Source organism: Bombus terrestris, chromosome 2 (assembly GCF_910591885.1).
Source record: "Bombus terrestris chromosome 2, iyBomTerr1.2, whole genome shotgun sequence".
In the NCBI taxonomy this organism is placed as follows: domain Eukaryota; kingdom Metazoa; phylum Arthropoda; class Insecta; order Hymenoptera; family Apidae; genus Bombus; species Bombus terrestris.
In genome coordinates this window covers 2,807,510-2,833,476 of record NC_063270.1, presented here as the reverse complement: position 1 = coordinate 2,833,476, position 25,967 = coordinate 2,807,510, and the positions used below count along the sequence as shown (strand labels likewise).

Genomic DNA, 25,967 nt, shown 5'->3' with positions numbered 1-25,967 from the left:
ATACGATTGTCAAATACTTTACTTGGTTAAACTACACTAATAAGTTAATGTAAAACAGAAACACCCCGACGATAAACTCGAACGTTAATAACGTAATTTCGTAGTTGCGTTATAGTACCAACTCGATCATGTCACAATGATGAAATTTTAGCGAATGAGCGTTTCATTACCGCTCATTCGCTAAAATTTCTTAGTTATGGTTGAACAATTTTATAGATTCTTCGGTCGTATGACGAAGTTTGAATATATGTACATAGAGAATTCGGAGAGAATAACGGAAGAATGCAGTGAGTTTTTCGCTTATCTGTTGCAATTGCAAGTTATGGCGAACGTCGAATTCGTTCTTGCGTCAAAGTGGAAGACTTTCAATAGAGTCTTCTAAGCTAAACCTCAATATCGAAAAACGTTGGAGTTGCAAACATTCGTTCTGATTTAATAAAAAGCGACGTTTAGATAGTGCGATAGTAGCGTTTTATCGCTTTCAAGTTGTTCGAATTGTTGAAACTTCTTGTTTAAAGTTTTGTAAAAGATGCTTAAAATGTTATTATGAACTTAACTTTTTTCAATAAAAGAAGTCGTATATATATAAAAAACGCAAAGGGGTTAATTTTACAGACACAAGTGTGCGAAACCCGTGTACAGAATTCATGAAAGATTCTCTTTTAATTCCCTCATTTACGATACTCCAATTAGAGCAGTGTACATCGACGAAATATTAATAATCCTGAGATTGCTGGTAGCTTCGTGTCGGTCTCGTGCTTGTATCATTGCATTCGACACGACCTTCGAAGTGCATTGAATAGGTTCTTGCTCTCTCTAGCTGTATGTCGAAGCTTACATGGGTGCACGCTCCAACAAGAGAAACAGCCGGCATGGAACAAGTAAACGAAGGAAAAAGTCGAGGAAAAAGTTTCAGTATATTCCGTGTCATCGTCCCGTTGAGCGAACTTTTCTAGATCTCGCTTTTCCTACGGTTTCAATTTCCGCGGAAACGCGTATCCATGGAAAATTATGGCAAATTGTTGGCGACGCGTAATATTTTTACAAGTAGTCTACGATATTTACGTCGGAAGTTAGATTTTATCTTTTTGCATTTTTCAGCTATCTTCTTGCTATTTCCCCGATCGAATTGCAGTCAACCATAATATTTGTTCTGATCAGAAAAGGAAAATCCTGTTATAGAGATTGAACAAACGTCGATGAAAAAAACAAAGTATGACACATCTACTGGAGAAAACGGTTATTTCTTCCGGCTATGGTTTTTCTATTTTCCATGTAGGTTCCTCTTTTTTTCGTTTGAAGTATTCGGTGAATTACGATCTGAAACACGAGAACGTATATAACGCGCGCGTTATTCTTCCGAACGAATTTGATCGCTATGATTCGAGTCGGTCGGTGATTTATATCGAGTTCATCGTTGCCTCCCATCGAATCGCAAAAAACCGCGATGTATTGGCTGCGTCCAAGAGGATTGAACGGTAAATCGTACTTGGGAAGTTACGGATCGAAGCGCATTCACTAGTATATTGTAACGAATACGACCTCTTTGTTGCTGTTTTTACGTGACTGTTGGTTTTTAGGGGGAAGCTAAATTTCAAAGTAGCTCGCGTTCATGAACAGGAATTTGACCTGCGATCGATGCCAAGCGTTACACGTGACCGTTACTTCAAATCGAATGCTATAAAGATTGAGCTACGTTTATCGTTTTACGATAAAAACTAGATGAACCGATTGGTTTCCTAATATATTTAACTTTTCAAATTAGAGTGTCAATTTTCGAAGAAATGAATTGAAATATACTTGATATGCCTAATTGTATAATTTTACATCGATTCCACACCGAAACTAATTCCCAGGAACATGTGGATTGGATTCCAGGTGGCAGAATGTTTAAGCGGTTGTCAAAATCAAGGCGTCATAGTGCCGACGACGTGGCCCTTTCGTTGTCGAGCCCGACGACCCTGGACGAGCCACCGGGGACGTCGACGCCGCGGGACAACTGTCAGAGCATCAGCCCAGCCGCCCTGCTGAGGGTTTCGAGGACAAAGTACACCAGGAGAAGCTGCGGGGACGCGAGCGCCATGCAAGCATTGCTCGCCACTAAACAGGAACAGGAGCAAGACGTCGCCGAGGCCGATTATCAAATGGTCACGGCCGTTCCTGCGTTCATCGTCGAACACGAGCCCGAGAAACAGCGTGGTAAATATTTCCGTACGATAATAAAACGAACAAAGTTAGGGTAAAATAGAAAAATTTGCTATTGACAGAGATAAATTACAGTAAAAAGTATTCGCTTTTCCTTATGAAATGCATAACGATATGTGAAATGAGGTGGCGTAAAAAATTTCAAAGGCTACGTAGGTTACATGAGAAGCAAGATCGATCATTTTTAACAATACATATTCCTTGTCATTTTGTATTTATTGAGTATCTCGCGGCAACCAGCGTATCTATCGTTGTAGGTTTCGACTTATTTCACTCTTTTTTTCGGTGTTGTAATTGCATTGTAAACAATCTTAGACATGAACATCGTAGCGAAATCGACGCTGTAATTTTGTCAGCAATCAAACAAATTATGGTTCACGTTGACGACTGGGTACAAGTAGTCAATGACGTGATTTACAATACATTTAACGAAGTCAGAAGTTCATAATTATCCATAGGGACAAATAAACGCCATCGGTTTTCTCGTGTTAACGAGCGTTTAGCTATCGAGGACGCGTTTAATGACTGTTGCGTTTCCTCATAGTTCCAAAATGTTACGAATAAAAAAGAAATAAACGAGGCACCGGAGAGGCATTCTTTTATAGCTTTTATTAACGTCTTAGTAAATTTTATAATAAATCATGCTTTACGTTTTTGACGTAAGTTTTTAAAGAATGTCGTGCATGTAGTTTCCTGACAAAAGTTATATCGATGTATTAAGAGATTACAGGATTTCTCCATTGGCTCTCCATTTTCTCCTATCACAACGAATACTACATAAAATCTTCATTCATTGTCACTGTCGCAGGCAATGACACCGTTTTAAACCATCGAAACGTGTCTGGAACGCATAATGTCGTCATCACTCATCGGCTTTCTAAACTCGCGATGAATGGAAGGAACGTTTCGGCTATCTTTCTTCGAAAAATGTAGAGTTACTCGTAGGATTGTTCTTCCTGAGAGGCACGAATCCGCGAATCCGACTCGCGATCCTCGATCCGCATCGATCCAGCGATTTCACCTAGGCGGGCATCTTCAATTTTTTCGACTTATCTCACGACCTCCACGTGTCCAAGGAGCGAAATGTTCATTACATAGAGGAATGCGGGTTAGGTTGCATCACGATGGACAACGGTTGCGCAATTTATGAATTATTATAGCGCGACCATAGGATGCGCGGAATACTTAAAGTTCATTCAGGTGCAATTAATAAACATAATACGTACTATCATAATACTAAGAATATGATACTCTGTATGAATACAGTAGCTAATGTTTCGAAGTAACAGTACAAATCCAACGTGGAAATATTCTACAGCGATTTCGTGTACTATGCTTGTAGATGAACGGAAATTACATCTATTGTGACGCATTCGAACAGACTAGCAAGGTTAATGGTTTCAACGTACAAAATTTTCATGTTGTTAAAACAGATATTGTGCAATTATCCGGATCAATCGTTTTCCTTGTGCAAAGTAACTTTGGCTAGCAATTTTAGTTCTAGCTCCTTTACATTAATATCATAGTTAGATTACTGCCTTCTGCTGCAGTAATCATAGACCGTATCGAACTATCTATTACCTAGGTTTACATTTTCCTCAATTTGTGCCTATTTTTGATATCTTTCTTATCGGTGTTATTAGAAACTGTTAGCTTTCCATATCGCGTATTATAATTTTGACTAATTTAAAAAATTCAAGTTTAAAGTAGTCTCACGCAGCAGGAATATGCTGTCAAACTTGTCCGTTACAATGAACGTTACAAGTTTGGATAATTCGATGTTCATCGAATAAATAATTATTAATGTGCAGTCGGTGGTTATGGAAGATATAAGTTGGTTTAGCACATAGAATTACAGTGGAATGTATTATTCTAGGTATCTTTTTGCTTCTATACTTAATAGCATTAAGATATTTCATTTGTAACCAAGAATTCTAGATAGTCGATCAAGAAATTAAAAAACTAGCTTTGGTAAATAAGCGGCGTGTTAATTTATTAAGCGGCGGAATGACGCGTGAAAGTTTCATAAAAGCAACATTATTAGGTGCACGTATCGTTGCCTGACTTTTCCACTTTTATCGGAAGATCTAAAATCAATTTAATTGGCCCGGTAATTTCTACTACTCGAAGGGATGTGACGGAGTCGCTAAATGACGTGGATAATCGTGGTCGTTATCGTGTTTCACGCGAGTAATCGATCGCGGGCGCCATGATAACGGGCTAAAAAAGAATACAGTTAACTGTGGGTTACCCTTTTGGTCGTTACGGTACAGACTGTGGTTCGATCGGCAACAAAAGCGATTCATTTACAAAATCGGTAAGCGTCGCATGCGACGCACGTTCAAACCAGAACGAGCCTTAACCAGCTCTAGAACGGTGTGGCAGGACGTGGCGATCATCGGGAAAAAGAGACGAGTTCGTGTTTGTATTCGTGTTCGTGGAATAGGTATGAGTGAGCCACGATTTTCACATTCAAATCGCACGAAGACAGTTCGGGATGGTATACGTGTATGAAAGTTCGAGGGTCAACCGCTTTAAAGCATCTCACTGTGGTGCACGCGTCACGCGAAATTAACAAATTAACACTTTGCCGAGTGGTCGACCTGCTGTCAGGCGAATACATCTTAACTGGGCATTTCTTCGTTGCTTCTATATATGAAGATACCTATATCGCTTGCAGTTCGCTAAAGATAACAGAATTTATTTCGCTACGGAAAAGAATTGGGATTTTAGGAGGAATGGGAATTAGGCAATTTGGTTTATTCATATAGAAAAAGCTACGTTTGTGGATTATTCAGCTAAATCTTTGTCGATATTACTACCTCTTTGAAGGAAGATTATTCTGCTCGATATCTTACGATTAACAATAACATAAATTTCAAAGAAACGAGATCAAAGAAATAAGACAAAAAGAATGATTTCTCAAAATCGTTTATCTGTAAGGAGCTTTTGGAACGAGAATGTGGAAAAAGAATTTCCCCAAGGAAGAGATAGTATCACGGCCACGTGTCCGTTTCTTTGTTGACCAATACACACAGAGGACACCGTTTCCTGATGTGGCGAATCTAAGTGCTCTCGAACAGAATTGCATGCTCTGATGGCTTCGGTGTCTTTTGCTTCGTGGCAACGGGTCCCGAGGTACTGTTGCTCTAGCAGTATAGAAGTTCGATACTGTGGTTTGACTTCTTTCTAAAGCCGGCGATGAGCCGCTAACGCTTCAACTTCGCATCCTTTTACTAATCGCGGTGCGAGTCACTCGCTTCGTTAGAACGAGCTAAGCGCAGCTGGATGTCTTTGCAGGTGCAACATTCTTCGCTCTGGAATGCGATCCTTTTCAAACTCTTTTCTATTGGAAAATCTACTCTAAGCTCGATAAATTTTGTTCTATTTTTTCACTATTAACCGCTAGTTCTTTTAAAAATGATTAAGGAACGCGAATATAGCGTAACTACTTAGCAAGATCGAAAATAAATTTTCCATTCGTGTTTTTCATTTACCACCTTAAAATATACATGGTTCCTGCTCCCGTTAACCCTTGTTAGGCCAAGGATCTCTTCACACTGTATGCGTCTTTGGACTTTCAAAATGTTTGTTAAATGGATCTATTTGTACATCGTTAACGTAAAATGCGTTAAAGAATATGTATATATATGTGAATATTTGATATTCCTAAGAAATGATCTCTTAATAATTTAATGTTTAATGTCAATAATTTAATTTTCGTTAAAAGCAATAAATTGATGAAACGGTCGAAGCGAAAAGAGTGATAGATTGATAATACATATATTTGCAAAAGTGCACAGTAATGAATTATAAAATAAAGTATCGTTCAGATTCTCTTGTAAAAAATGTCTGAATAATTAACGCCCGGAAAATAGAGGAATAGTAAAAGATTGTTGTAGACAACCGCGTGGATTACGATATTCAATAAAGTCACATCTTATCGGTTCATCGTGCAGTCGCATTTTTTGTACCATACATTAGCATCTTCGATTCTTACGATTGACCGGGCAGTACAAATTCAAACGTACGAAAATGTGAACGACGCTTAACGCGACAGCAATTCACGCGAAGCGTTAGCGGTAGATATTTAGCATTCACGAATATTTCGGAAATTAGCAAGAGTGAGGCGCTTACGAGCGTCTCGCTTTCAAAAAGCATCGTGAAACTACTTGTCGGGTCGGAGCCTCGGTTTATAACAGGCCACGCGTCTGCCCGCGTTACGGTGCCTTCTTCTAGAATTAAAGTGCTGATTATAACGCGTTGTCGGCTCTTAGTGCCGTTCTTGTTCCTCCCTGGAAACAGTGTACCCTCGGTGACTAGCGGTGACGCGTTTCGTTCAGCTTTTTCCTCGCGAACTTCCACTCGTTCGACTCGTCTTGAAAAGCTAAATACCAGTCAGCTGAGGGAGAGAGAGAGAGAGACGAAGCGCGATTTCGCTTAACAGTCAACCGATTTGATATTTTGTTCGACGATACGTTCGAAGCATGCAGAGTGAGTCGATGATTCTGACAACTTTGAACCACGGCTGAGATTTTTTGAAAGACAATAAACTGTGTCGGAATATCGAAGTCGCCAAGTGGAAAAGTTTCAATGTTTCGTAGGGTTCGTGACGGTCTTAACCATTTCGACTCTGGCAGGACCGTACGTTCCTAGGTAATCCTTAAAAAGGCTGTTAAACGACCACCGACATACGTCTGTGTGTGTCATTTTAAAAATTACGCTTAACAACGTTGCTCAGCGTCGGAGAGTAGAACTCGAGCGTTTGCGATATCGTTCGTTTGTTATTCGCGAAAATGCTCGTTAGATGGCTGTTGATTTAACGGATCTGTTCGCCGTGTCATTATCGCGATACGCTAGAATACACGTGATACGATTAATTTATTAAAACGCGTTATCATTATGTGTCCAATGGATTAATGGACAGGAACGCGAGTTTTGAGGATAACGTGTGTACCGTACGAATGCCGTATTCGCCAGTCGCGTTTGTAACAAGGTTACGATGTCCATAATGTGTTTCCCCTCGTAAAAATTTTGCTTTATTTTCATAGCCGAGATTCAAATAGTTAGATTAAATAGGATCTCACGGGAGATCGTTAATAACGTTACTTTTACGCAACGTTTCCTTCGGCTCGTTTTCGTTAGATATTGTTTACCTTGGATTTTAGCTGCCATATAGAAGTTCGTGGCTAAATAAGATAACTCAAAGGTGTTTTTGTTCTTACAAGTGGAATTGTTTTAGAAAATGTGAAAATGAAGGTTATATAGGTTGTTCAAATTAGAGTTGCAATCTGCAGAATTAAAGAGGATAGGTTTTTATTAAGATGTAACTCGTGGTAGTGATAATAGATAAGATAGTTATATTATGTACGTTTTACGATAACATGCGAAAGACTGTTAATGTTTGTCTTGCGAGACGTTCTTGAGGTTACATGTTGCGATACAAAGATTTTAAGCTATTCTACAGATGCAAAGCGAGTATATTTAGTCTCGACAAATTATTATTAAGAAAAAGCTTGTTATAACGGAATATGATTAACCTGTACTGATACTTTGTAATGGAAGATTGAAAAGGTTATCTAAAACATAGTTACGTTTTGCTTTTTTATATTATTGGCTGTTTAAAGTAAACAGCAAGGTTTTCTTAATGATATTAATATAAATGAATGTAAATTACGTAAGTAGCGTATAATTTCGATCTCATAAACTTCAATGTCTTATGTATAATATTTTACAGCATAGAATGACCTGGAAAATTATATAGTAACTCAACATAGTTACTAATTAAATTAAAGTAATAACGAATATTAGCTTATACATTTATTTGCACGCGCGATGCACGTGTCATAAAAACTGAACTTCCACGCGAAATGAAATATGCTGTCGTGACTTTGGTGTTGAAATAAGAAACATTAAGTGAAATACGAAGATTAATCACTCGTCGTGACAAATAGTGGGAACGATTTACAGAAATATGAGTGGTTTTCCAAAGAGATGACATTTTGTTACGTAATGGAAAAAGATATAGAATGAATAACTTTCATTTATTTTCACGTTTCATGGATCGTTATCAGTTGCAAGAACATCGCTTACAAAATTACATTCTACGCAAAACTACAAATATTATAATTTCCATAAAGAATCTCACGTTTAAAAATCTATTTCAATCGGTTCAAACTACATCCCGTTAGTCGCGTCCTTTTACCAACACCATGGTATATTTCACTTACGTTAACTTTTTATTTGAAAATCAATGTCACTTTCTTAATATCTTTCGCTATAGCACGAACAAAAGTAACCGTAATCATTTTTATCGCGTCGCTCAATATAATTATCGTTACGTCGAGCGATGTTCCGTGCTTGATTAATTAAGGAACTAATTAATCAAGGATAAAGTGATGACGCTTCACCGTCATCGCGGCTGTACTGTATATGACGCTGATAGCGTTCATATGGAAATACATGCACGCTTTAATTGTGCACTGTGGTGCACGGATGCAACTTGTTACCTTAATGAGAGTGTAAGTCATCGCACTTGTCACGTCGTGTTCGATTTATCATGAATTCTCTCGTTTTATCCCCGCGAGATTAATTTGAAGAATTACGAGTCGCATCCCCATTGTGCCATTTATTCTTATTTTTTTGTCTTTCAATTTGCATTAGAACATAATGGCATAGTATGCGTCCGAGAAGCCGGAACGAAACTGTAATATTAATACAGCCGCGAGTTAAATAAGGATGGGTACGTTATTGCATCGTACGAATCTGATCAAATAAATATTGCGCGAAGCAGGTTTTGGCCCCGTTTTGCTTCTCGCTTTTTCAGAACTGTGAAATAAAGCAGACGAAACAGATACAATAAGTTTCTTAGTTTCTCAAATTTTTCGAATATTCGAAAGTCTATTGGGTAAAATCTTTGTTAGACGAAGATAGATTGTGTGAAAATTAATTTCGGCAGAATTGATCAGTTACGTAACGATATCGTATTCATCGCAAATATGGTACGTTCCAGATAGACACAGTGTAGCGTTACTTAAACTCATTCCTTTCTTCAATTCATGAATATTCCTCGTTATAACCTACAAAGGCATCTCGTCATATTAGAAATGCAAAAGGCGCCCTGTTAATGAGGTCTGAACTTCCAACTCTCCAAATTCGCCTACAATTTTTCGCCTCCTAATTAAAAAAGTAGCACTTCTGCATGCTATCATACGCCAGCTTATATTCGATAGATAACGATACTATTTTTCAAACGATATATACAAAAGCTATTCCTTCGAATAAAATAGGAACAAAATGCTTATAAAATTAGGATCGCTTGCAATTTATCAGAGTTTATTAAAGCTTATTCATTCCTTTCTGCGAGCCATTGACCAATTAATCCCTGACCTACAGCTCTAAAAGCCAACTTTCAATAGTTAGTACTTACGCATTCGATGATTTCTCAGACGAAACATGTATCTATCACGTTGCTGGATCGGTTAAATAACGAAGCGTGGCGCGCACACGAGCAACCATTAAAGAAATCGCGAGGCGACGGGTTAACGAGGTCGTATCACGAGTCGGCAGTCCGTCTGTTGCGCGAGCGTTATCGCAAAACACGTGTACCCGATACCTGAGCAGCCTGACAATTGTTTCCCATGGTATAGGAGCGAATGGCCCGGCCCCGTTAACCGGGCTCACACCTCGAAAAAGTAGTCCCAAAATACGCGGAACCATCGGTCGACCTGCTTGCCTCTGTCGCGCATACCCGACTTCCTCTTACCCGTTCCTGGGGACGACCATATGTCGACCGCGAATAAGGATGCCGACCGGTGGTTTTTCGTCTCGCGGGATGGCCCGGTATCTCTTCTTTTGCCCGACTGGCTGCGACTCGAGCAGCTGAATGTTCGCTCCGCTCGATTCTCCGAAATTTTTCACTTCTGCATAGCGAAGATGAGTCGTTACTTCTCTTAAATTACGACGTGTACTCGTTATGGCACTGTTTTTAAATATGAGACGTTTAATTGTTTTTGGAATAATAGAGTATGTGTATTTCATAGACTTCCCGCAAATGGTCGTGACATGACACTCCGCTTTTTTCAGGCTCGAGTTTTGGAGTCTGGGGTCGTAGAATGAGCAAGAAGATAGATTCGTTCCGGCGGGCTGGTTCCCGCGAAACGATCTGCTCCATTTCCGAAAGGTCCGACGCCGGAAACGGTAGCGCTAATAACAATAACAGTTGCACGGCAGCTAACAATAACAATATTAGCCCGAAAACGGACAAGTTAGTGCCAGATCTGAAGCAAGATAGCAAGCTAGAAAAGAGAATACCGGGAACTTTTCATAGATCACCTTCTCCCTTTAAATCGTTCTTCATCCGCATGGGTTCCACGGGAATGCTCAACTCGGCGAGAAGTAACAGACGTTCGCAAAACATGGACGAGAGACTAAAGACCACTGAGAAGGAAAATTTGTTTAGAAGTTGTAGCACTAGTCAGCTGAACACCAGCCCGACTTACGTAAAGGGAGACGACCCCTCGGAAGGGATCGATTTACAGATCTCGAACCGCAAGGATAAAACCGTATCTTGCGACAATCTAGCGGATCGTCAAAATGACGACGCGTTCGACGAGCATATCGGAGCCGCTACCGCGAGCTTATATTCCCTGGGAAACCCATCGATAACGAGCTTCAGCCCTTGTGACTTTGGTCAGTCCCGAAACGAATCGCCGATGCGGAAGAGCAGTAGTTGTGACTTCAAGGAAGCCAAGAAGTCTAGCTTTCCGTACGCTTTCCTACGGTCGAAACTATCCGTCCTACCCGAGGAACGTCACAGTACGTTCGCCTCTAAAGACGAACGACTGTTCAAGACTGCCTCTGAGGAACATTTCCCCGCGTTAAAGATCGAGGATACGTATACCGGAACGACCACGCTTGGACGTCGTCGTACCAGGAATGGCAACATGACCAGGGGAAATCCGAACAAGTCTCAGGAACAGCCCACCTCGAAAAGCGGACGGAACTCGTACACTGAGTTTCGGAGGAGTTCGAGCAGATGCGAAGATAGGTACAGTCTAAACCCTGGTCATTTGGAGAGGATTGACGACAACTTCCAGCAGGAAGATACGGGCTGCTACAATTCGTACGATAGCAGTCCGATGTCCCTTCGAGGTAACGCGACTGTTCAGCATCCAGAAACTGGCCAGGATAGAGTCGACTTTGCCGGAAGGATCAACGAGTCTCGATTTTCCGAGACGTCCTCGTTAAACGTAGACCTGGACATGGTAGCAGCGTTGAGGAGCCACAGACGCAACTCCGCGCCCAGTGGTGAGCAGAGGCTTTCCTCTCATTATGTCAGCTCGAACGAGTCTGGCTACGACAGTGACGGGCCTAGAGGAGAGTCAGCGGCAGCTTCGGAAAATGAAGGTTTAAGTTTGAAGTGTACGGATAGTTCGGATACTAGCAGCGTGGTCGATTCGGAACTGGAGAAGCCTATCAGGAGCTCTACTCCCAGCGAGTGCCAAGAACAGGAGAACAGCAACGATACCAGGATGAGAAAGCTTTCCGAGACAGATGTCGTTCGGGCTGGCACGTCTGAGTTGAATGACGGTATAGACGGGCTTAGGTGGCATCAGAGTAATTCGGGGAGATTGCTGCCGAGCATTCATCAGACGTACGACGATGTCATGATGAATTCTCAGTTTCCAATTTGCGGGAACGGTCTGACCGCGTTGCAAAGTTCACCAAAATCGCTGGATATCTCACCGCATCGAATGAGATTACAACAAGACAAGAGCAGGTTTCTCAGTGACATAATTCAACCACCGAAGAGGGTTAGACGATGTCGATTGGTACAACTGAACAAGAGAGATCCAAAAGAAAATTTGGGTATCCGCTTGGCGCAGCAACGTTTAGGCGAGTTGCGGTATATCGTCGTTCAGTTGGAAAGCGATGGAATAGCGCATAGGTAAGTTTAGGTGTTGTACAAAGGAGTTCGAAGGAATTATATATATAGTAGATCAAAGGGTATATCGACATAGTTTATCAGAGTATCATATCATAAGTAATAGGTAAATGTCAGAGGTAAAATCTTATCAGAAAATATTCAAATTTAGTTTAGAGATAGTTTAGAGCGTACAGGAATAGGTAGTAATTTATCGAGTTCCATCAGAGTTTCTCGATAAATAATCGTCTGTTTAAATCAACTGCTCTTGGTTTTACCTCCACGAAATCATTTAACAAAGTTCAATTTTAACAGAGACGGAAGACTAAGGCTCGGTGATGAGATCGTCGAGGTTGAAGGGAAGGAGTTGAGGACACTGGAAAGCCTGGAGGAGGTCCAAGAGTTTCTAAGATCTTTCACCGGTAATAAAATACGTCTGATGACCGCGTTCGAGGAGACAGTGCCGCAGGTGTATGTCAGCCCTCCGACTTTACCTGGGGAGTACGAGTACCTGGAAAATGCAAAGAATCTTTCGAATCTGTCGTTGATCGACAGTGAAACGAGGCAAACTGTACAATCGAATCAATCGAGGACACCTGCTGCGGACGAAGGCGTTCAGTCGACGAAGAGGCCAGACTTTCTGCCGCTTTCTTGCATGTCCAAAGAACGGAAGGGCGTGGAAAGTAATTTGGAATCGACGATAGAGCCGCAACATTACTTATCGAGACACATTGCCAAATTCGAGAAGGGTTACGGCAAGCCTAGTCTCGGTTTCAGCGTGGTGGGTGGCAGAGACAGCCCTCGCGGTGAAATGGGCATCTTCGTGAGGAGGATTTTCCCCGGTGGTCAAGCTGACGTCTCCAAGTCGCTGTTCCAAGGTAACGTAAACTAGTTTAACGAGCTTGGAATTGGCAATTAAATTGGTACTTGTCGATAGTTTACTCGAGAGTCGTAGGCCGTGACATTCAAAGAGTGTGACATTCGATACCGGCTTTAAATCTTTAAAAAATACCTCCGGATCGGTAATCCAAACGTATCGATCGATGCAGTTGGAAACGATCTCCTCGAAGATCTATCACGAGCATCTCAATTCCTTTTACGGGCTTAGTGTTGCGGCGTGTAATCTCTCACGTTACCATTCCTCCGCGACCGTGACGCAATAGATCGCAGATTTCTCTGGCGTGGATCGCGCAAGGATTTCGTTCCATCGACATAGTTCGCTATTTCAGGATCACGGTGTGGATCGAGCGTGTCGATGCGTCACGTACGCGTTCGTCGTTCCTCGTGCATTCACGCCATGGACGCGTCGGACACACCTCGAATCTTTAATCCGACGCCTGACGTCGCGTGCATTTCTAAACAGTCCGGCACTCTCCGTGCCCTTTCTCGTTTCCTCTCCCGTTCCCCGGTCCCTTTGTTTTTTTTTCCTTTTCATTTTTGCCAACTCTTTCTTTTCCCGCCTATTGAAGCGGCGTGCCACTGGACTTGGCTTGGCGACCTCGTCGCCAGCTTTGTCAACGGGATCTTTTCTGTCGCTTTCTTCGTTGCCAAAGGCGAGCAAGTTAAATGGGACTCGCGGTTACGTTATTAGACGTTTTTGGTTACGTTTATAGGACGCAGGATGAATGGACCTGCGAATTGGATCGATTGGTAGGTCTGACGCAGTTAGAGATTTTAATGAATATTGAGTGAACGTGTACACGGAATGCCTATTTATTTGCTGGCGATTTTCATTTGAAATTTCGTTTCGTAGATTTAATAGTTTGATTAACTTGCTTGGCCTCCCAATGCTGGAAAATGTATGTTCTTTGATCGAAATACGATGCCAAAAGATACAAAAATATAATGGTCGGTCTTACCTTATCAAAATAAAATATATCTTTAAGTGCTATTGCACCATAATACTGCAAAACTCAATTACTTGCTGTGAAATGCTATCAAGTACAACAAAAAGATCCGATTGAAACGAAATATGGAGTTTCCACCAGGAAGAAGAGACACGGTGTCAACGTCGAATCGAATTTCGCGCACACGTCTCTTTCATGATTTTTACAAAATTCTCGTCGCGGTAGGCGGCAGCACGTTCTGTAGGCAAGTTTCACGCAATGCGTTTCGAGTTTCAACCGATCCTTACATTTTTTTCGAGCACGCGAACGTTCGCGGTTTCCTCGTGTCACTGCAACCTGCCGCATATAAGCATAACGGACTGCCGAGCCGGTATCTTTCGGTTGCATAAGTACAGGATCGATGCATCTTCAGTTGTTGCCATGAAACTCCTTTGAGCTGCTCCAAATTTCGAAATTCTTTCCTTTGGATCAAACGATGGTTTGAATACTTAGAAAATGAGATGAATATAAGCATCTAATTGACAGAGCGTTTAAACATCTTCTGTAGGTGACGAAATCCTAAGTTTAAATGGAAAGGTGCTGCGTGGCTACACACACCAGGAAGTTATCGAATTGTTCAAAGCAGTAAGAGAAGGCCCAGTTGAATTGGAAATCACAAGGAGACACAGGTATTTTCAGATTTAAAAGCTAAATGTGTGTAAAATGAATGAAACTATAGAGAACATAACTGTTTGCAGGTATCCAAAAAGTACTCAAAAATCCGCGCCATGCTGAAAAGGAGGCAACGTGGACGAAGCTGCCCACAGGAAGTGCTCTTTCGGTTTAACTCTAAGCGATTTAGTGTTCGCTGCATACGAAGTTTTAGGATTCTAGTCTATCAGAACGAATCTTTGATCTTTGATGTTTGTTTCAATTAATTTATTTACTGCGGTGCCGCAGTTGCGTAGGAATTAAGTGTATTATCAAATTATTATTATTATTATTAGTTATTATTGACTATTATTATGTATTATTTTTATTATTATGTTATTATTATTATGACTGTAAGATTTTATAGAGATACGTTACAGCAGCGTGAATTCATTGTATACGATTTCTGACATTATTATTATTATTATTATTATTATCATTATTATTATTATTATTATTCTTGTTGTTATTACTATTATTATTATTAGTATTATTATTAGGATTATTAGGATTATAGAGGACAATAAAAGGGCCGTAATTTAAAGGTGCTTAAGGATCTGTTATGCGTAACAATGATGTGCAACGATCAACGAAACAACTTTTGAACAGTTATTAAATAATAATTTTATTTTCAAGGGACTTTACAAATTTACAATATGTACAGGTTCCCAATTCATTTTTACAGAGGTCACAAAGTATTTTCTTCGTTTTTGCAATCTTCTTGTACAGCTTCTCTTCACGTGTCGACGAGCAAAAGATCTGCGCACGACTTAGCCTTCGTTGTCCTGAAAGATAATGTCGTGAATTATTTAAGATACCATTCTTACTCTCAAACTGTAATATATTTTATACAATTAAGGTATTAGTATATATCGTGCTGGTTACGTAAGAATTTAGGTTCGGTTATTGTTGCTAAATAATCACTAAGATCGCTGTATGGCGAAAATATTCACATTCCTACGATGTTTATGGAGAAAATGTACATAAATGTAAGGAAGAGAAAATTATAAATATTTTGGAAATACAGGAGGCAAAATAACATGAAAGGGCTGTGCTTCCCAAGTATAATTTAGGCACTATGTATTTTTTTTTGCACTGTTTAGTTGTAATTCCAAATTTTACGCACAGGCTGCTAAAAGATTTCAATTTCATTTTTGTAGATCCACTCTTACAAATGAAATATATTGAGGAAAAGTGTGACTCATTCCCTTTTTACATAATCAGCATGACTGTACTAAAGTTGAAATTTTATAACAGTCTTATGTTAACTTTATGAATTTCTTTCCTATAAAATCAGCTAACGTTAATACTAGAGGACACTGATAAAAATCATAGAAAGCTGTGCGTAACAGTACAGTACTGCCATACTTACTGTAATTCTTTATTTTTAACGCGTCTACAAAGATGCAAGGCAATCGGTCCAGTTTTGATGTTACGGAATAGCTGAACGGCTTTTTTATGGGTCAAGTCGTGGCAAACGTGGCCATTCACTGCCAAGATCTCGTCACCCGCACGCAAACGGCCATCTTCCGCGGCTTGCCCTCCTGGCAATACCGATTTTATAAAGATACCTGTAATAAATATATACGATAATTACTACGAATTATGCGAAGAAAAATTAAGCAGCGATCGATATGACAAATAGATTTGCAAAGGAAATATTTCTATTGCGATAACTTCGAATTATTTATTCGCAGACAATAGATAGCTTATGAACGAACATGGACGATTTGATAAAACTCGATAATGTTAATAAGTAAGCTTTACAAACAAATTCAAACAACGTAATATCATTTTATAATCCGTAGAGAACATTTAGGCAAGTAATCTAGAACACGAAAATTAATATTTCGCTTATGTATCGTTATAAGGATCTAAACTTGCTAAAAATTACAAATACAACGTCATTGGAAAGATTCGATCTGGTTCAATTTAGTCTTCGTGCACTTTTCCTTTTTACGATAATTTTCGACGTCTCATCCTTTCTCACTACATAAATCCTATTAAGTACAAATTAAATATTTCTTCCGTCAAAGTTTTTGAAAGAACATGTATTTTACAAGAGCAATCAATTTTCACATGTTCATCCATCTATATCTTCCAAAAAAAAAAAAAAAAAAAAAAATATATATAGATTTTAGAGGTTTGTCTTTTACGGTCAACCGAATGCAAAACTTAAGCGATCAATTTCTTAATTCTTATTTTTATTTCAGAGATGTATTACAGAACATCTCCCCTCGCCTCTCTAGCCGATAAACACTCGATGCAATAGTTCTTTGACTCGAACTAGCCCGAGACGTTTCTCAACGATGTTTTTTTCATCGTTCAAGAAGCGAACTGCATCGCATCCATGTACGCGGCTGATCTTACACGAATGTAAAACAACTGGAAGGCCGGTATTCCCGATGCGTACGAAACGCGGATTGGAACGCATTCGCCTTGTAATGTAACGAGCGCGTAAAACTCGAGACTGCTTGTATACACGCGGAGGTACTTTATCGACAAGCAGCGCCATACGGCGGTCGAACGAGTGCGTAAACGTTATGCGAGAAAACCGCCGGTGTTTCTAGTTCTTAAGCAAAAGTTTTGATCCATCGCTATTTCTGCTTGTTTGCGAATCGACCCTCCCCAAATACGCGGCCCTGAGTACAAGCAACGCTTCGCGATAAAACCCGAAGCAGCCTTCTACAAACACTGATAAGAAGCAATCTCCGTCGGAATATCTTTATTGCGAGGTTTGAAAATGTTTTCTCGAGCATTCAGCTCTTTTCATATCGAGATTAGATCACGGCGAAGGGTTGATGGAGCATAACGGTGGAGATTTTAGCTCTCTCAATTCGAAATGTTATGTATGGTAGAAATCATGTTGCACTATTTAATTTTTTATTTCTAATGCATGTCGTAAGTAAAATATTATCTCAGTGTTGTATGACAAAATTAAAATTCTTATAATTTTTTAAATAAAATTTGATCTAATTAATCTCTTGAATAATAATTAAAAAAATATCTAATACATGGATTTTTCATTTAAAACCTATACAGAATTAATTTATACTAGTGAAAGAAGTAAAGACGAACGGATTTTGTTGAATGTTTCAAGTGCTATTTCGATGTTGAAAAGATTTCGATATTGAAAATTATTAAGATGTTTTATCGTGTTAAAAATTCGAAGTACGTTGTAAAGATTTTAAGGATGTTAAACGATAAAGGTTTATCGTTTAAGGTGTTAAACGATATGATAATGTTAGTATCGAAAGATTTATGAAGTTATTTTGTTTCTGAATATTGAAGTTGTTAAAGAACGTGGAGAAAGTTGAATTTTAAGAATATTTAAAATCTCTACTCGCCAAGTTTGAAATCTTTCTGTTTATCTTTAGATTGATTAAATTGGTATTAATCATTCTGGTTAACGATTGGAAGTTTTTCTTCAAATATAAATAATTTTAAGAAACGATGAAAACGTTGATGTTTGAACATTTCTGATACATATAATCGCATTTAAAGTTTGAGACGCGTTTTCAATTCTAAATATAATTATATATATAAATATAAATATATTTACAAAGACATTGTATAAGATTTTAACATGGGGTTAGTCTTGTTAAAAGTTTAAAGCGTCTTTGTTAAGTAAAATACCGAGATTTTTTTCAATTTAATCGTACTAACTAACTTAGAGCAGATCTTATATCGTTTTGTAATTGGATGCCGTTTGTAATGTTAATATTTAAGAATATTTTAATGAAACAATTGTAAAACGAATTATTTATCTTTCCTTAATGTAGTGATCGCAAATTGTGCTAAAATATTAGAATAGATAATGTTCCGCATACTATCTTCAAACCAATTAAATATTAATTAATTTACTGGTGATATGATATGTTATGATATAATAGTACTCCACAACGAATAGTAACGATGTTACCTTATATATTAGATAATAATTGTTAACCTATTTTTACTGCATCTGAATGCTAAAGTAAATAGCACGTTAATTATAATAGCTATAAAGTTAATGTTATAACAGTCTTTAACAAGCATACTTCTACACTAATACCTAATTGCTATATATTAGTTTATTAGTATATCGAAATACAGGTATTAATAATTTATCTCCAGGCAAACTCTGTTACTGTCAATTTTATAATAAAAAATACCATAGATTACAGATTAATCTATTTAAACTAGAAAATAATGTAAATACTCTTTTGTAGATGACATACGGATCTGTGAAACGCACAAATGGAGACATTACAAAAGATGCAATTATAATTATGGATATCGTTTAACTAGTAGAAATCTGAACACACATTTTCATCTCATATATATCCCCTCCTCCCACCTTTTGTTAGATAAACCTTGTATTACTGACACATTGCAAAAAATTGCAAAGGATTGATAAGAATCAATAATGTCGATAATGGTATAAATTACAAGTAAATCACTCACCGATGCTTCCTTTAGGACTGTCGCTTCCTCCCACGATAGTAAATCCCAGCGATTTTTTCCCAGGACCTTTCTGAAACACGACTGTCAAGAATGTCGAAACAGTGTTCCTAGGTCTCCTTGGCAGTGTACAAAAATTTGAAACGCTCTGCGATCCGCCATTGTCCACACTCACGATGGCCTTATCCGAAGAAGTGGATCTGTTGCATTCATTCTTTCTATCTCGATGATGCTTCGTTTGATGCTTTCTAAAGTGCGTACTAGGTGAATTCTCGACTATAACTCCGTGACCATTTTCCATGTGAACGTTCTCGTAATCTACGCTGCTCTCTGTCAGTTTTTTCGGGGATTGGTCTACGGCGGAATACCTTGAGACGACGATGTCCACGTCGCCAGGACCATTCCCGCTTCCAAGAATCTTTCTAGCCTCGACCATACTTAATCCTCGCAGTCTTTTTCCATTAACTATCAAGATTTCGTCGCCTATCCTCAAGGTACCCTCTTTATCAGCCAGACCATTGGGTACTACGTGTGCCACCAAGTAACCTGGACTGGACTCCGCCGTCTTCGCGATGAAGATACCTAAACACTGGTCGGAACTTTCCCTAGGGAGCTTCACAACGATGTTTTCAGTAGTGTAAGGTCTGTTTCTGATAACTGAAAGTCTGCCGGTCTGATAGTTTTCCGATCCTAACGAACCTTTGCCGTCGAGCCTCTCGATGACATCTTTTTCCTCAGGCGACTTAGAACCATCACGATCCTGTCGATCTATCAGTTCGTTGTTCGCAGTTTGACAAATCTGCCCGGGAGAGTCCTCGAGAGTATTCATTTCCGATGCATTCCTCCCGCAACGCCTGCCCTCATTTCTGCTACAGTAGATATCCAGGGTGGAAAACAGCCTCGAAGTTCTCTCTACATCTACGATAGAGGAAGAAGGTTTTCTCGGTGGTAGTTGAGGCGGAGAATTTAGGGACGAATCATTGAGAGCAGTTAACAAGCCGGAAGCGCTGCTGCTGCACCTGTCGTCGAGCAAAGAGCTGGTAGCAGAGTCGTTATCCAGAATCCCAGAATCGTTATCATCCTGATCTTGCTCTTCATAAAGCGGATTTGTCCTGAGTTCCTCGAGGCCTGGCAGAGTACCGTACGAAAAGCTTCTCAGTCTTCGTCTTTCCTTGTCTTTACCTTCCTTCTTGTAGATCTTCGCTATTATCTTACTAGTGGAACTTTTTAGGTACCTGTCCTGCATTGCCCGAAACTTAGCGGCTAAACAGCTCGATGGTGTTATGCTATCGAATTGAGAACCATCTTTGAAAGATGGGTTTTCTAGACGGCTGGTAGAACCTTCCAAAACGTGATCCATCGATCGTTTAGGTGTCTGATGATCCTGAAAGAACTCTTTGCTCTTCCGCCATTTGCGATTCTGTTGAGCAGCGCTTTCCTGGTTGATATCTTTAGGTAAGTTTCCTACCTTTTGGCCAGCAGACTGTCGAAAACCTACGAAAGAGAAGCGTTCTTCTTGCTGCTTTCGATGAGGCAATCTGGTTTGTGATTTCGAACGTCTTTTCCTCTTCGCCTGAGTTTTCTCTTCTTCGATAATTTCTTTCAAATCAGACTCGCAGACAGATCTACGAAATTCGTTTCTAGTTAGGCCACGTTGGTCCAATTCGCACATAGAACGAAGCTGCGACTTCTCCGGATCTTCGGCTTCTTCCTGGTCTTCGTCGTCGGAATCTCGATCCTTGAAGAAGCTTAGTCTGGCGTTCTTTACACGATCCAAAAGAGGATTCCGTTTCTCACAGACTCTCCGCCTCTCCTGCTGAATCCTTTTCTTATTCTTCTTGGTGGGACTCCGCTCGGTGGTCACTTTCGATGTTTGCACATTGTAGCAGTTTCGTTCCGATTCCGAACTCGACGATTTCCGGCGAGCCCATCGCACCGGAGACAAATCTACGAAGGGATGATGAAAAATAGACAAATGTTTGTTTAAAATTATTCAATTAAGCAAAAATGATTAAAATCGAATATTGGATACTCTTTATTTCAGAAGATTCTTTCTCGGGCAAAGTTATTCAGAATTCTTCATATTACTCTTTATCATATTCATAACGTTTATGAAATGTTTATAGTATTGTTTGCACCTCGATGCAATTATCAAGCTGATTTTGCTTTAAAAGTTCTGATCTTAAGATTTTGAATGGTAAATGTACAAGATGTATAGAATATCTATAATTGTTATACTTGTTTATTAATAAAACTGTTAAACTATCATGACACATTTATTTAGTAATCATGCACACTAACAATAAAAGTTCATGAAAGTATTGAATTACAATTTTTTATCAAAAACAAGGCAAACTACTTTGAAGAATCACAGCACAACTAAAATTCATCATTGCATTAACGCAAAATTATTCTCGACAAATGCTAATTTATTTCGTTACAAAAATGATCTTTGTTTAAAAAGTTCACAACGTAATCGTTCAAAATGTAACGCTATATTTGACACTGTCAAGAATTACAATTAACTGTTGTCATCAACGATAAAATCACTCTCGGTCACGTTCGATGAATCGCTTCAGAAACAACCAACGTCGAAACGAACAGTTTAAAAATTCATTTTGGAAAATCCAAAATTTGTTTAACAGATTACACGACAATGCGAATTACGTTTTAAAAACTGCTGGATGTCTACGATCTTCTTCGAATGGTCCACGTATAACAGTCTGTCGCACCAAACGTTAGTCATCCTTTTAAGGAAACGATAGATCTTTATTCAACGAGCACAAAACGCATGCGACGCGTTACAACTTGAAACTTCGTTTAACAACGACAGTCGCGACGAAAATGATGCTTCTGCGAAGCATGACGTTATATGAGTTTGAACGCAGACCTAAGACGGCGTCGTGCAGGATGTGTGGAAGGCAGGACATCCCGTATGAGCAATTCACACGAGTACTCTGCTCGAGTGATAGAAATAGAAATAGTCGCACGAACCGAGGAAATTAGTCAGTCGAAGAAGTAACGGATGAGGGGTCGGAAGTATGTAACGAATTTTGCATAAATGAATCGATAAAATATTTTCATAAATTAAATGTCTTGAAAATGGCGTTTTTTTGGTTGTTATTGATACCGTTAAATACATTGTACATATAAGCGACAAATTAATTCCTTTCACTTTACAATCTCTATAGGAATTGAATAATTACCTCTTTAAACATAAAATAATTGAAAAACAGAATTTTTAGTAGCTATGTATTGATATTTTTTTTACAGTGGTATTTCGTCGATGAATATCGTAAAATTATGAATTGTAATATTTTGTAACGATACAAAAGTACGTATCCAAAAAATGTTACGAAGAACTTTGACTGCGAAGATTAATATTACACGTAACGAATATAAAGGGAACAATTTCGCGATATAAATTAAATTATATAAATGCTTGAAGCGGTAAATTTTTCCGTTGGGATGAAATGCTAGAGTAGGTTTAGCGAATTGCAGGAAGTATGCTTCACTCGATATCTAGTATATTTCTCGAGTATCGATGATAATGATAGAGAGCGAAGTTAAGAGTTGCACGGTAAATAGACCTTTCAGTTGTTCGATGGGATTGAAGAAAGCGTTTCACAACAAAAGAAAGAAAGGATCAATTTTGCGGCAACTGTAATACGACGAACTACTAGAAAAGGAAACAAATGCGATTTCACTCAATGCAAGCGGCAACTCGACAACGATTAAAACGAAACTATTAGAGCTTACTTCCTGTCGTGCAAAATTGAAATTCTGGATACTGATATGTAACAATTATATAATTATCTGTAATGTGATAACCTGTATTTCAGGAAACAGTATAAATTACACAGGATAAATTACAAAACATTATTTGACAGATGCTCGATTTAGATAGTATTTCTTTCTTTTTCTGTAAAAAGACATTAGTATCTATAAGAAACTATATTAATATAGCATAGTAAATGATGCTGCAATTCTTTGGATTGTGTACATGTACTACGTAACGTTCGTAACGCGTGACTCGACGCCACAAAATTTTTCCAGCATTTTCTCAACGGTGATTTAAATAATTTGCAGTTTCCCTGCAAACAACACACAATTACGAAATCTTTAACCACCAGTCGTTTTTGCCACGAAGAAACCCGTTAACGTCTACGTAACACCGCAGAGTTGATGTCGGCCAGTAATGCCACGAAGTTTTTGTCTAGTATGCGAGCTGACTTCGCAAAATGCAGCCGTTTCCTTTCTTATAATCGACGAGAGAAGGTTGTTAGTCTTTAGAAAGTGTTGTGGCACCAACTAACGCGAACCAAGCATTCTGGTTACAAAAATTAACAAGACTGTCGCAAAAATAGTAATAAGTTGACCGTATATTACCGTCAAAAACCACAATGCTATTAACACAGTTGTTCATAGAAGCGCGCTAACTAACACTGTGGTTTTCTTGGTAAAAGTATGCGTTCGTGGGCTACGTAAATATACATATGTAAATTAACAACCTCATCGCTTTTACACAAAGAAACGCGCCTACTAATCCCATCATTATCTTGTGTTATCGTCACGATTAATTGCATTAATTTGCCAACGACCTAAGGTTTCTCCAACCTTGTAGATAAGTCTGTTAGGTATGGGATTCTTCAAATAATCGTAATCCAATGTTGTCCAAAAAATTCCAAGAGGTAACTATCGCAAGATATATATATATATCTTAATATCTTATATACGTATATATATACAATAAAGTTAATTAAAAAATTAAAGTCATCCAGAACTTAGAACAGTTGCAGAAACGACTGTTCTTCTATTTCATGTAGACTGAATAAAGAAAACCTTATCTGCCATGTTGACACGTTACAAATTTTCTATCATTAAAAGTACCGTACTGAATAATTTCAAAACCCTTCGAGCGACAAATAACTTCAAGCCGACATCCAGAAGAAATACAATATAAGAGTCACAATCGCAATTTGTAACTTCTATGCAACGAATATTATTATAAAGTGTCGGATTATTAAGCTTATTAACACATTTTCCAGCGCATGCAATGTGCGTTGCTGAGCTCATCATGGCGAACGAGGTAAATCTCTCCTTTTTCGTAACCGAATACAGACTAGGTTCGTAAAAAGAGACTCTCACATAGGCAACGAGGCTATGCAAAGTTTCTTTGCTTTCGAAAGCGACTTTGACGAAGCGACACACGTCGTGACGATTATGACGACGTCATAAAACACACTTGTTACTATACCAATAAAATGGCATTCCGTATTATCACACGAATTAACGTTCATAGAAAAAATACGTGAAACAATGAGACTTTTTTACGTGTTATTACACGAGTGTCCGTGTAACGCAACTTTAAGTAGTAATAACTATTCCTGAAATGAAATCCTGATGGTATGGACTCAATTTGCGTGCAATTTCCCAATGATCTTAGCTAATAACGCGGCATTAGAGCGAACAATCGTAGACAATATCGACAGGCGATTTAAGTTCAAATTCCAGATGAGCAATTTCGAAGCGTAATAAACCAAGCTGTTGGGAAGGAATCGCATATGTCAAGAGGCATACTTGATACATTAGTATGCGGTATACGAATATAATTAAAGGTAAAGCATGCGAATGTAACTGGAATTTATGCTGTTCTATATATTTTGATTACTATTTTAATAATTTATTAATTGGAAATTTATATATTTTAACATCTACATTGAAGTCTTTTATTCGAAAAACATATGGTATATGTAGGTAGATATTGATTATAAATTACGTTTGATTTCGAGACGCGATCAGTCGCTAATTAACGTCAGAATATGATTGTAATTCGGATTATGAAAATTCACGACACGTGTTATTCTTAGCAATGTGGTAATTGTATCGATGGTTCTCACGATTCTTACCTCTGTACTGAGACGTGGCATGAAAGTGGTAAGATGCTCCGTCAAGGTCTTCATCGGCTTGAAGAGGACTTAAGCTTAAAAGTCTTGGCGCCTCGGCGTGGCCACGAAACCAACGCATTTCTGAAATAAGAAATTATAATTGAAACACGAGTTTTAATTTCGACTCCTGTTGAAATTTGATGTAAGGTCTAATTATCGTTTCGACGCGAGCAGAACTGACGGCACTATTGTCTAAAATTGCAGAAACAGTTCGAATAAGAACAAATAATAGTAACGCTCGCGCTCTAACACGAAATCTTAAAAAAATGCCTAATTTCGCTGTTACAAAACTCGGTTTACTCGACATACATTTTTTCTCTTGCAATCTCACGCAGATTCTAGCGAAAGATTAAAAATCAGATCGGGATAAAAAAATGCGGAGCAACAACAGGTTTCGGTTGATCGCAATAGTGATAATTTATAAAAGTGAAACGGTTACACTTGCGGTGAATGGATCTCGCGTGAACGAACGGCGACAGTTTCCGCTGTGATCGCTGAACCGAGGCCCTTCTTTCCATCTCGCGGGTGCACTTGTTACCGATACCGAATACATACCGCGTAAAAAGACTTAATGGACAGGCAACCTTGGAAAAGTATGGAGGATGTTATAAATTATAAACTTTCTATTTAAAATACAATTCGCTGATTCGAAGGACGATCGAATGGTCGATTTTGATACGCATATACGAAGATTTATGAATTTCAGAGAACTGTAAAATGCTTTTTATTCACCGATGTGAATATGAATACAAAACAAGTGTCCCTGAATGTTGTATTAATACACAATGAAAGTATTATGTGTAGTTTTAAATACCAATGCCATTAATTGTCATATGTTGTAGTTTGATATATTGCTTAGATACTTAATAGTATCTATATAATTATCACGGATCTTGAGCATAAAATATT

The 25,967-nt window shown here is 38.7% G+C and overlaps 2 protein-coding genes across 7 annotated transcripts in view; one reads left to right on the top strand and one right to left on the bottom strand.

The window, feature by feature from the left end:
- The window catches only part of LOC100650835, a 79,212-nt gene extending 61,974 nt beyond the window's left edge, over positions 1 to 17,238 (top strand). For both annotated transcript variants that reach the window (XM_012314497.3, XM_003393508.4), the window contains 5 exons: positions 1,879 to 2,199; positions 10,291 to 12,154; positions 12,446 to 13,008; positions 14,525 to 14,645; positions 14,715 to 17,238. In XM_012314497.3, coding sequence (XP_012169887.1) covers positions 1,887 to 2,199; positions 10,291 to 12,154; positions 12,446 to 13,008; positions 14,525 to 14,645; positions 14,715 to 14,751 — 2,898 coding nt within the window. In that variant the 5' untranslated portion in view covers positions 1,879 to 1,886 and the 3' untranslated portion in view covers positions 14,752 to 17,238. The remainder of the gene's footprint in view (positions 1 to 1,878; positions 2,200 to 10,290; positions 12,155 to 12,445; positions 13,009 to 14,524; positions 14,646 to 14,714) is intronic.
- Positions 15,267 to 25,967, bottom strand: part of LOC100650950 — a 41,134-nt gene continuing 30,433 nt past the window's right edge. For 4 of the 5 annotated variants that reach the window (XM_012314516.3, XM_003393509.4, XM_048414510.1 and 1 more), the window contains 4 exons: positions 25,020 to 25,139; positions 19,114 to 21,057; positions 16,040 to 16,238; positions 15,267 to 15,452 (listed from right to left, as the gene is read on the bottom strand). In XM_012314516.3, the coding sequence (XP_012169906.2) occupies positions 15,404 to 15,452; positions 16,040 to 16,238; positions 19,114 to 21,057; positions 25,020 to 25,137 (2,310 nt within the window). In that variant the 5' untranslated portion in view covers positions 25,138 to 25,139 and the 3' untranslated portion in view covers positions 15,267 to 15,403. Of the gene's footprint in view, positions 15,453 to 16,039; positions 16,239 to 19,113; positions 21,058 to 21,777; positions 21,929 to 25,019; positions 25,140 to 25,967 lie in introns of those variants that run through there. The other variant, XM_048414511.1, reaches the window with a different exon arrangement.